This window comes from Mauremys reevesii, linkage group 5, assembly GCF_016161935.1.
Source record: "Mauremys reevesii isolate NIE-2019 linkage group 5, ASM1616193v1, whole genome shotgun sequence".
NCBI lineage: Eukaryota > Metazoa > Chordata > Testudines > Geoemydidae > Mauremys > Mauremys reevesii.
In genome coordinates this window covers 67,863,821-67,877,048 of record NC_052627.1, presented here as the reverse complement: position 1 = coordinate 67,877,048, position 13,228 = coordinate 67,863,821, and the positions used below count along the sequence as shown (strand labels likewise).

The following is a 13,228-nucleotide window of genomic DNA, read 5'->3' as shown; positions in this document are numbered from 1 at the left end:
GATTCTGGATTTCCCCCCTTCTAATTCTATTAAAAATAATAAGGAAAATAAAGATATGGCAGACTGAATATTAATTACTCATCTATTATGTATACTGATTTTTTCTCTCTGCACTCTTTAATAAAAGTTCACAATACATTGCTATACCCAAGAGTTGAAACATTAAAATATCCTTATTTTATAATAGATAATCTGCTGCTCATAAGGGAAAAAGTATAATCGAGCTTTTATACTTGTATATGTGGTGGTTTTCTTTAATAAGTTTATTTATATCTTGTGAGTTAAAACTGGGACTGTGGATTGATATTTAGGTTTGGCAGAATTTTTAGTATTTTTTATAATTTTGACGGATGATACTGGTTTATTTTAAGTCTTTTTTTATTTGTATGTATTTACTTTCTCATGGTTGTGCAAAACTGTGGGGCAAGGGGTCAAACAATAAAGGGGGATCAGACAATTATTTAATGAGAATAGATACTGAGATTCAAAAAGTTAAAGCTTTGTAACAGTTAAAACACATATTGTCAACATCATATCAAAATAAACAAAGTACATATCCTTAAAACTCTGATCAATTCTGAAGTAGTATGTTTCTTACTTTGCTTGTTTGTGTAAAATATGTATATTTAGCCATGTCAGTATGTTTAATATGTGTTTTAACTGTTACAAAGCTTTAACTTTTTTGAATCTCAGTATCTATTCTCATTAAATTAAATAATATATTTTCACCATTGAAATGGTGTATGTGGATGAAGACGTCCATATTTATTGACATACTTATAAAAGATTAAATTTTCCAAGTCTATTTACAATTCAAACTCCATAACTTTCCAAGTTATCATATCCTGTATGTTAGTTCAAGCCATCATCAACACATAGCAATCTTTATAATTCAGTTTATTTTGTATAATATATGTTCTCTCAACTCTTCACATGTCAAAGGCTCATACATATTTTTATTCATGGGCTTGAAAAACTGAAAATGGTAAAGGACAACCCTCACTCTTTGTATTTTAAATAATAGATGTTTGTAAGAAGGTATTTGTATGCTTCAGAATGGAAACCATTACTAATCATTAAGAAGCATGCATGTTTTCATATGCAGTAGTTTGTTTTTGGTGTAAAACTGTTTTTTAAATTTCTCATGTCAGTATGTTTAATATCAAACTGGGAGGTACAGCTGTCACTTGTAAATAATGTGTTTTATACATTGCCAGAGGAAGGTCGATCTAAAGTTCTTATATGGCTTCATGACCATTGTGTTGGAGGGTCTGATATTTTTTAAATGTATTTATTCTCAAAACCCCTGTGAGGTAGGGCAGTGCTGTTTACAGATGGGGAACTGAGGCACAGAGAGGCTAAATGACTTGCCCACGGTCTTACAGGAAATGTGTGGTGGAGCAGGGAACTGCACCCAGGGGGTCTCATACTAGTCTAGTGCCCTAACCACTGGACTATACTCCCTCTCTCGATACGTATATGTGCTGTGTTTGCTCATGTAAAAAAAAGTGAGGTGAATATATGTAGCTTATGCAAAATATTTTTTTAACGTTTATTTCTCATACAACTTTATAATGGCATTGCATGCTGGGAAACTGAAAACATCCTATAGGCTGCAGAAGAAGAAGGGATAAGAGGAAGACTGTCTGCTCTAAATGATCAAATTACACTGATACACAAGTGAAAGCGTGACACTTTTAGAGAAGTGAGGACAGAGGAAGTAGCTGTCACAGGGTATTAGTGCACTGACTGTTCGTATCTAGAGATCTGATTCAGATTTGTCTTGGTTACAAGTGAGATGTGATTAATGGTGTTAACATAGTCTTCAGTTGATGCTGGTGTAGACAAAGCAATTCACAGTAAACTGTCATGAATGACTCAGTATTCCATAGAGAATAACAGGAATGTTGCAGTCAAGAGCAAGGTACATTTGCAGATCTATGTCCCCAATTCAGCAAAGTTTCTAAGCATGTTCTTAAGTGTTTTTACTGATTTGGGACCTATAAGTGGAGATATGTGTCATGTAACTATATGTCTAGTTCTGACCAGCTTCCTGGGCAGGTTTGACTTGCATAAAAACATTCATTCTGCAGATAATTTAAGCTCCCATTGATTTTTGGCAGTAGTAAGTGCTAATTTTTATGTGCAATTGGCTTGATTTCCTTTACATTAACACATTTACACTGCTATAATTCATAATTTACACAAACATACAATATTTGTACACACAGTTATGCATATAAATTATGTTTTTACTCACATTAAATCCCCTTTTCACTGCCAGAGTGGGGTAGAGAAGCCATAGCACAAATGAGAATCAGGGCCAGTGTGTTTAGACTACCAGCAATTCAGCATCGGGTATATGTGTATGCCACTGCACATTTTTATTCTTTAACAAATAAATTGAAGGGTGCTAATAAAAGTGGATTTTGTTTTCTATTTTTTAGTTTTCTTTAATCACTTTAGACAAGTAATTCTCAAACTGTGACTCATGAACCACTCGGTGATTAGAAGAGCCTTCTTGGTTGTCTGCACATGAAACACTTTGAGAACCATGGAATGGAAGAACAGGGAATTGAGGAGGAACTTTAATGCTATGGACATTCTAAATTGATATTGTGAGGGACTCACTGCTAAGGACACAGCCCAGTGGATTGAGATTGTGTTGCAGATTTCTCATTTTTTCCCCCTTCTACTCCTTAGTAAGATTCCAAGTAGATAAATAGTGCATAGAAATCACTGATTATTATTTTATTCTCATATATATTAACCCAATAGTGTGGTAGGCATTTTACATTTGCCTCATGTTGGCACTTTTTTTATATGCACACCTGCTGGATTTTTTTCCGATAAAACAATAAGAATAAGTGTTACTATATCTTCTTTCTCAGTCATTTTTTGCTTATTATAAAGAGTTAGGTATTGAGATACCATGGAGGTGCTCAGATTGCACAGTGATGAGTGTCATATAAAAGCTGTGGGAAAGAAAGTGTGTAGGAAAGATTTTTTTACCTACTGGAACCTAATACACAAGGTCCTCAGGTGACTAATAATTATAGTGTGACAATATATATGCTTTTACAAATACTTTTGCTTATCAGGTTAATGCTTTTTGTTTATTTACAGTATGAAAGAGGCTGGTTTAGGCCATAAACAATGGAGAGGTGGTCCCATTTCATCAATCTGCAAGCAGTGTCCAGTAGTTTATACCAATCCTGTTTGTGGATCAGATGGTCATACATATTCTTCTCAGGTAAGAATAAAATAATCAAATTATTCATTAATTCATTCATTGCTAAAGTCAATATATATTTCCCAAAACAGTCAAATATCCCACTGTTTAATAAAAAGAAGCAGTTATTTATTTTGATTTGAACAGCATAAAATCCTATCCTGGGCTGACACCCACAAAAAATCCAAAACATTGCGAGACTAAAAAGCAGAACAGCAACAAATCTCACCCAACATAAAACAAATAGTTAGCAGTAAATAAATAAATAAAATGATATCCCCCTACCTCAGATTCCAGAAGAAATCCTACTCCCTCCCCCTCTCCGCCCAGCCCAGCCTTCACAAATGCCTGTTCAAAGATGAGTTTTGCAGCATGCTCTGAAGATTAAAAATTCAAGCTGTTTCAGACCTATGGAGGGTAAACTGCAAAGTCAAGGAAGAAACCCTTACTCACAGTTCCCTCTCTTTTAAATCAAGGAAACTCAGGCCAGGCCATTCTGCAAAGTGTGACTGCGGCAGTGGTGAATGAAGAAAGAAACAGTCATCCATGTAGATAGGTCTCAGGCTATTATGGGGAAAGACCAACACTTTAAACTCTACCCACAAGCCACCAGTATACAGCAACTGCAGATTCTGGGGCAAAGATGTCATGCTCACTGTGAGATAGTAATAATAAGCAAGCTGCTTCATTCTCCCCTAGATGCAGTTTCCTAATGGGCTTAAGGTGTGGCACGTTACAGTAGTCTAATCTCGAGGTGACAGTGGTATGGATTACAGTAGTCATGTCTGCATCCAGAAGAAAAGTTTGCATCCCATGGACTAGGCATACATGGAAAAAAGCAATTGGAAATTTAACCAGGTCTGCAAGTTACAAACTATTGAAAAATTATGTGCATACTCTTTTACACTCATTTGGGGCTGGTGCTAAGTATAAATTTAGCCAAATCCCTTAATTGTTTCCAGCAATGCACCACAAACACCTTAGTCTTACATGGATGTTCTCTCAAGAAACTTACTCTCATTCGTATCCAAGTATCTCCCAAACACTGACTCAAATGCTTGACTGCACTCTTGAAACTGGATGAAAAAGAGATACAAATTTGAGTATCATCACCATACTGAAAGCACTTCAGTGTGGCGATGACACTCAACTTCATATCGCCTTCTCATCCAGTTTTGAGAGTGCAATATCTACTCACTAACTGTCCTAACAGCTCATACTCATTGAATTAAAGGGGTGGCAGCCCTGGAAACCTGCAGTATACAACATAACAAACCAGAAGAATATTTGCACAGATTTCTTGGGGAAAAAAGAATGAAACCACGAGAAGGCAGTTCTGTTCATTGCAGGAACTGCAAGCAAGTCAATATCATCTCGAGATCCACCATGTAATATCAGTATAGACATCTGATCTTTATCCCATCAAAGTGTCTGCACCAAAAGATAATACCTGATGCTTTAGTGGAAGAAAAAAATTCATCTATCATACACAAGCTATGCACTCATTACCTGTAAAGGCAAAACAAAGGCCCACTTTCTATATAGAATTTTAATCAATGGACTTACTCAATACCCCACCTATTTAAAGATTGTAGAACTGCTATTTACTGTATTAATGTTCCTTTTGATTTTCTGCTGCACTTGCAATCTGTGCCTAACTTTTCCAAAATATGATTGTACTTCCTATTTGTGCCGCCCAGCCCAGATGTACAGATTTGCACTAGCTCTGCTCAATCTAGCATACTAAAAATAGCAGTGTGGACGTTGCAGCATAGATGGTGCCTCAGGCTACCATGAACCCAGGAGATTATGTGGACTTGGTCTCAGGTGGCTAGACTGAGCCACAGCCGTTCTGGCAATGCCCACACTGCTATTCTTTGTGTGCTAGCTCAAGCAATGACGGCATGCTCCCAGCTGCTGTGTAGACATACCCAAAGAAGGGTGTCCTGCTCAGCTTTGATAAGATAAGCAGGATATGACCAACATTTCATTCTCAGTGTTGCCAGCTAGCTCTTACGATTTTATTCTGAATCTCATTATATTTAAAATATTTCTTAAAGCTCCAGCCCTTGGAGTCAAGGGATTATGTGAGAATCTCAGAGTTCATGTTTTTTAAAAGTCAGATTCTAGCCTTTGTAGTTGTAGAGAAGTTTGGAAATGTGACCTGTGTGCACTTTAAACTCTCAGAAGGCAAACAAAAAAGAACCCCAAATTGACTGGCTTAGACATCATGAGGGTTTTTTTTTCAATATTGCTGAGAGTTTTTGGAGGCTCTGAATGCTTGGGAATGGAAATACTGCATTCTTTTAAAATGAGGATATACTATTTTGACTTTAGTGTTGGAGAAATAGTCATAAATAATTCACAGTAAATTACTATATGCATATATGTATACAGGAACTATTAAAACCTATTTGAAACATGCTTAAATCATGCCAAATATCTCATTGCCATTGTTTAGTAATACCATATGGTAGTACTCAAAGGGCTAGTCAGGCAATGGGCCCCAGGGCTAGGCATCGTACATGCAGAGAAAGGAAGTTGGTCCTTGTCTCAAAGATCTTATCCTCTAAAAAGCCAGACAAACATAAACAGATTAACAACAAATAACCTACTGTATTAAAAGTATAGAATTTACACATTGCAATTTCTCCCAGCCCTGTTCCCCCACTGTACTGATGCCAAAGCCAGATTGTCATTTTTCAGAGTGTATCATCTTCCTTTAGGGTGACCAGACATCCTGATATTAGGTGCGTTGTTTTATATATGCAACTATACGCCACCTCCCACCCCCCAAGAAAGTGTCCCGATTTTTCCCACTTGTTATGTGGTCACCCTATCTTCCTTCTATCCTATCCTCATCCCAAAGGAGTTACCTGTCTTTGAAGAGAATTCAAAACAAAACAAACCTAGAAACCTCAAAGTTTCTGAATGCCTCCTTCCTAGCCATTTCTTCCCCAGTCCTTTTATGTGGAAGTGAGCAAGGCTGCTAATTACTCCCTAGGGAAGAGACGGGTCCAGGTGACCTTTCTTTGCCTACAACATTTTTCCAGCAATGGTGGTGGCTCCTAGCCATTTCTTCCTTATAGGGGTACAATTGAGAAAATGCAGGAGAGGTAAGGGAGGAGCATCTCCAGAAATCTTAATTTTTCAAACCTGTATGTTGGTTATGGTTTCATGTTTGGCTTGTGAAGTACCTCAGTATTCAGAGCGCAGTATAACAGAATTTCTAACAGAAGCTACACATGCATTATGCAATTAAGAGATTCAGAGAGTGTGGAATGAGAGCTCTTTCTATAAAACTTTGAAAATTCTCAAATAAAAAAGAGACATAAAAGGCAAGCCTGGTTGCTTCTAGTGTAACTAGTTCTGCAAAACTTGTGCAGGCAGAGAGTCAGATTCTCTCATTTCATTTATCCTTTGAAAATATTGCAATGATTTCATATGTACATCTGCTACTAACACTGTGTGCATTTTCAGGATATATAGTGCCTGGTGTACATAGAGATGTACAAGTAATGGTTAGCACTAAAATCATTATGACTGAGCTCTGACACACAGTAACTGAAGCAGTCAAAACTGTGTCGCTTTGTGTGGAAAGATGTGGGGCTAAATGAACCCACTAAGTGCAAGATTCTGCCACCCTTACTTATGTTCATCTGTACTGTACTCTGAGTAGTCCCTTGACTTCATTGGGTCCTATAGGCTCAGTCATGGCTTGGCCATACATAGCAGTGCAGGGGCTGTAGGCAGGTATGAGAGCGAGAGAGATGCACTCACGTGCTCCTGTGTGGCCTCCTCACATTTTCATTGCATGGGTGTGGAGGGAAATAGTCTTTGTGTCTGGTACTGTTTCCCAGCACAGTGAAGGGTGGTGGGGAATTTACTGTGCTCCCCTTCCAATGCCCCAACCAGCACAGCTGAGCTGGTAGTAATTACTACTCCCCAGGAATAAGGAGAAAGAGATTGTTTCTCATATTGCATTTCCAGGGCTTTTCCTTAGGTGGCCCTACTGTGTGTCACTTCTTACACAGGACTAGTTGCAAATGCAAAATCTAGTCCTTTGTCAGCAAAATGTTAAAAATGTGAGAGACTACAGGAAATCCATAGTTGTTTACAAATATTTACTTATTCCTCTTTTTAAGATGTTATGCTTTCTGTATTCTCTCAAATTTATGATGCGTGTGTATCAAAATAAAGGTCCATTCGAGGTTATTTAAGGAGCATTCACTCTTGCAATTGACATAAAAGATAAATATTTTTGTTCCTTTACTCGAGGCAAAGTTTATGTTGATTCTCTTCAAGCTCAGTGAAAGCTTAATATTGTTCTATGTAATGGGGTTCACGCTGTGCCCGTGGATATTTGGCCCCTGGGCCTCCCTCTTCAGTGAGTCAGGGACACCTCAGGCTGGTACAACACCCGTGCTCTTTATTCTCATAAGGTTTCCCACCACCAGTTCCCAACTATATACAGGCTTCACAGCTACTTTACCTAAAACAGGCCTGGCTGACAACAGACTAGGAGGCTCCAACTTCCTTATGTGCCTGACCTTTCTCTTTCCCTCTCCCCCTTCTCTGGCTTCCTCCCAGCCTTTATAGCTCTGGGCTAATAAGACTGGCAGGTGCAGCCAGTTACCAGGCAGGCACAGGGCTATTCACACAACCCCAATCCATTCCCCTTAATTGGGGCTGGAGTGGCAGGGGCTGATTAAGGGCTTCTCTACCAGCACCCTGCCACCTTGTACAATGTAGTTACTTGCTTTTATTGGGAATATATTTGTCAATGACTGCAAATTGTACAATACATTTTCTGAACACAAGTCAATAAAGGATATCAGTGTTATAGAACTGTGCAGTGCATTTGTATAATTTCCCAGTGGATGCTGCTTTGGACATACCATGTCCTGCGTTGTCACATTAAGCCCATAGCACGTTTGCTGTTTAAACTGCATAGTTATAAAACCTTTAAATGTGCTTTTGGTTCTCAAAAACATAAGTGAGGTCAGATTTGGTAAATGAGCCACAGTGAAAAAAACATTTTAAGATTGTCTTCAAAATTGAGATTATTTAGAGCTCGATAATGCCACATATCTTGCAGTGATTTCAGTGGGACAACTGAGCAGGATAATGTGCTACTCAGCAGGAGTATCTGGCCCATAATTATTAATATTGTCAGTGTAAAGGAAGGGTGGAAAAGTCAAATGCTTATTACAAAATGAAGGAGGCACTGAAAGGGGAAAAATGCATAATGAAATGTTGACTAATAAAAATCAGCATCAGTGGCTGTACAGGAAAAAAATTAATTTAAAGGGACACTGTAGTTTTCTTACCTACATTGCATTATACGCAACACCTTTTGTTTAGTTCAGTGGTTCCCAAACTTGTTCCGCTGCTTGTGCAGGGAAAACCCGTGGCGGGCCAGGCCACTTTGCATACCTGCCGCAGCCTCAGATTCGGCTGATTGCAGCTCCCAGTGGCCGCGGTTCACTGCTCCAGGCCAATGGGAGCTGCTGGAAGTGGCAGCCAGCACGTCCCTCGGCCCACACCGCTTCCAGCAGCTCCCATTGGCCTGGACCAGCGAACCGTGGCCACTGGGATCCACGATTGGCCGAATCTGCGGATGCGGCAGGTACAGAAACTGGCCCGGCCTGCCAGGGGCTTTCCCTGCACAAGTGGCGGAACAAGTTTGGGAACCACTGGTTTAGTTAATAAAAAAATTGTTACAAATATTTTCATTATTGGTCATGTTTTACCTTCTGCATTTCTTTCAACTTGGGCAATGAAAGTAGATTAGTCAGTTTTCAGTCAATTTTACATACAGATACTCAAGCACTTCCATAATGTAAGGGATTATTTATTTTAAATATAGCTGTAATAATTCATAATTATAAACAGATTTTTCTATCCATATAGTGAATGCTACCTTAATCTGTATGTAGTGCCTTGGATTTCATACATACAGTGTAATTGACTATTCAACATTTGTTCCAGGTATGGGATGACCTAGCCCTAATAAATAACAATGCTTTCAGTATTTTTAAAAGACAGTATTACAGAAACAAACTACTTTTAAAACAAAGTTTGCCACTTGCTTTTTGGTTTCATTCCAGAATAGCCTTAGCAATAAGCCACAAATCAATTTTTTGACTAGTGGCATTTTCCTCAAGGATGTCAAGTCCTTTTCACCCTGTTAGCAAACTTTTTACTGATTTATTTTCTTTCCTATTTATGAAAAGTATATCTGGTTGGTGGTATGTCTGCAGTTACTCTTAGAGAAGAACGGATTCTGTTGATGTAGCATTTAGCCATAAACATTTTTAATCACCTGAAAAATCCCAGGAAGACAAACTTGGTTCCTTACAATTAGGGAAATGAAGTTAAGATTAAATACTATTTTTTTCAAAAATGTAATGGGTCCTAACTGTTTGGGGCTGAGTGGGGAGATCAAAGGGAAAGGAAATAGAAAAGATATCCAGAATGTCTGAAAGATAGGAATGGACTCTGATGATGCTTTGCACATAGATAATCAACAGGTGTGTGTGTGTGCGTACGTACGTACGTACATGCATACATATATAATATATATACAAAGTGATTTTTTAACCTTCTGTTATTATGATTTGGAGTTACCAGAGATGTGACTCAATAGCAATGAATATGTTCATTATGTTCTTGACTGTGTGAAAATCACAACCACTTGTTCTATAAATTTACACTAATCTAACTTTCTGCATGCTTAACTTCATTCCCCCCACATTTAATGATTTCCATTTTAAGGCCAGTGCCATTTTTAGTTGGTGTCAGTGTATTTTTAGAAATAGATTTTGTTATGTTGTAAAGCTATCCACATGCCTTAATGTTGAGGGTAGGATAAAAGCTTATTTGGAGGAGTCTTTAGAAATAAAAAGTAAGTAGAGGTGTTTAAACTTTCTGGTGTGCCCTATTATAAATGTGAAATTGATTGAATCCCATCTACTTAATCAACTTCATGTGATATTTTCAGACACATGTTTGAGCTGTTGGTATTTCCTTTCCAGTTCAGAAAAGATGATAAAGTAAAGCTGTGTAAGTATTCAGTCTGCAGAACCTGTAGGATTATTTGATTCATATTAGTACAAATTGGTATCTTGTGGAGGGGTTAGCTGTCAGAATGTTTAAATATTGACCCCTTTATTTGGTAACAGTAAATAGAAACAACTTCACATGGGCCTGATTGAGCACAGATCCATCATGCAGTTCTTAATTAGAATAAACCACCACTTTCCTCCATTATGAGATATATATATATATATAAATGAAACTGTATTGGAGTAGACACAGCAGTAAATGAGACACAGACAAAAATAATGTGATTTAATGCTGGGCCACATAATCTGTAAGAAATAAATCTTCTGGCACCCATCTAGTCCAGTCTGGTAGGTATTGAAACTTTGCCATCTAGAAGGTCTTGTAAAAGACAGGAGATAAAAGTTCATTCCACCAAATTCTTACAGAAATTTAGAGATCTTCCCCATTTATACTGTCCTTGACCAATATTACATTGATTGTGATTGCATCTATATCCTCAATCCCAAACTAATCTGTGAACCTCCTTATCTGCCAGCCACCCACTTGTGTACTCAGTGGATTATACCGCAGATTCAGACCTCATCTGGTGCTGCATGTTAGACTAACCCTGAAAGGACAAACTGGAAACGTGCTTACTGAAGCCAAATATCCCTGCCACACAATATAGTCCCAAAAAACTGCCTCAATACTATTCCATCACATTCTGTTACCCCATTCTCCCCTCCTCAGCTGCCTCACTTCCTGTTCTCAGTGTCCTCCACTCCACTTTAAAAAAAAAAAAAAAAAGACATGCAGGGATCTGAGATCTCTACTCCATATGAAGCTGCTGTATTGTCATCTATCTCCTCCAAACTTTCACTCTGCCAGTGATGCCAAAGAAAATGCTGTCTCTGTACAGGCCCTAGCACAGTGGGGTCTTGATCCTCCATTCAGGCTTGTAAAAAAATAATATTAATGCCCAGAGGGCCCTTTCCACATAAATCCGATTGTTACCTCATTTTGATGGCCCCATGAGCAAGCCAGTCGCTTTTGGGTAAATGTAGGATCAAGCAGGCTACCCTCAGGAACTCATTCCCCATCTTTCCAAGTTAGGGGTGCTTTTGAATCAAAACATATGAAACATGACCCTTTTCCTTACCATTTGTGTACAACCTGCTGAACACCAACTATCCTTGTGTACGTGGACACTTTATGTTGTCCTAGAGGACAGTGAATGTAACTAACCCTCCAGTGAATGAGAAATCCCTTGCATGGACCCACAAACCACATGACTCTACAGGAGAATTTGATTCTGGCTAAGTAGGATGCACTCATTATAGGTGAAGGTCTGTAGTGAACCAGCACCACAGTGGACAGAACCTTCTATTGCTCGGAGATGAGACATACATGAGGGGAGGCTGGAACCTACCCAAAATGTGGTATTTTAGAATAAACCAGCTTTGTGTGCCCTGCGGTCCCTGTGGCAATAGATTTCTCTGAGTCTGTGAGGTCTGGAGCCAAGAATCCACAATGTATGTGGCCTTCACTTGGGTTGCATTGTACCCTGCTGCCAGGTCTTGAAACCTGTCCAACGGAAAATGAGAAAAAGTAATGCTGTTATCAGTACAAAGGACGTGGTGGAATAATTGTTACATTTTAAACAGTGACATATAAGCACACATAAGACATGTCACACTCTGGGAATCTGATTGACTGGCTATTAACAATGTGGGCCAGAGCCTGATTGTCAAATCAGGAAACAACCTTCCTAGTATGAAAGATGTCTGCCCAGATCATGATAGTCACCAGGACAGGTAAAAACTCTAGAGATGTAGGGTTCTTAACAGTTTCTCAGATTGTGCAGTCCTCTGTCCAAAGGCCTTGCAAGTAAAACTGAAGCTGATTTTTCTCAGATATATTTACATATATATGGAAATTCATTACAAATCTTTGGTCACCCCCCCAAAAAAAAGAAAAAGAGACTATATTAAATCTGCCCAGACTGTTCTGAAAGAGAGAGGTGCTCTCATATTTCTATGGTAATTCTGGCACTTGACTTCCTTAGTTCTCAGGCATTTATATTATTTTTTACAAACACAGAAGGCCCACACTGGGTCAATTACTGCTAAAACTTGTTAAACTAACTTGATATATTTTTTAAGAGATTGTAAGTTTGATTGATAAAGGTACCAGTGTTTATGTGCTAAGCCTAGACTTCTGTAAGTCATTTGACTTGATATTGCACAATATTTTGTTTAAGAAATTTGAACAATACAAAGCAACACGGCACATGTTGAATAGATTAAAAACTGGCTAACCGATAGGTCCAAAATATAATTGTAAATGAAGAATAATCATCTTGTATGCGTATGTCTAGTGGAATCACGTGGGGACAGGTTCTCAGCCCTATGTTATTTAACATTTTTATCAATGATCTGAAAGAAAACATAAAATTTCTGAAAGTTTGAAGATGACACAAAGGTTAGGGAAGTGGTAGACAAGAGGACAGATCACTGATGCAGAGTGATCTGGATCATTTGGTAAACTGGGTACAAGCAAACCATAATCATTTCAGTATAGCCAAATACCAGCTTGTAGGATGAGGTAATATCCTGAGAAGCAATGCCTCTGAAAAAAGATTTGAAGGTTATAGTGGATAATCAGCTGAATTTTACTCCTAGGGGTATTCTGCGCCAAAATATTAAAAATTCTAAACCAACAAATTAAAATTTTTGTGCACAATATTTTAAAATTCTGCATATTTTATTTGTCAAAGTAAGACAATATAATCACACCAGTTTCAATTATTTTGGTGATTTATTTAAACTACAATACAAAGGATGGAGAATGGGAGTGGGAAGCACTGGAGGAAATCTCCAAACCCCCTTTCTCTAATAGTAATATAGCTAGGTTTTACCTTTTATTTGTAGTTATTAGTCAACAAATGCC

The 13,228-nt window shown here is 38.1% G+C and overlaps 1 protein-coding gene across 4 annotated transcripts in view; it reads left to right on the top strand.

Annotated features, from left to right (window-relative positions):
• SPOCK3 (SPARC (osteonectin), cwcv and kazal like domains proteoglycan 3) overlaps positions 1–13,228 on the top strand; it is a 396,361-nt gene that overhangs the window by 262,836 nt on the left and 120,297 nt on the right. For all 4 annotated transcript variants that reach the window (XM_039542374.1, XM_039542372.1, XM_039542373.1 and 1 more), the window contains one exon: positions 3,127–3,253. In XM_039542374.1, coding sequence (XP_039398308.1) covers positions 3,127–3,253 — 127 coding nt within the window. The remainder of the gene's footprint in view (positions 1–3,126; positions 3,254–13,228) is intronic.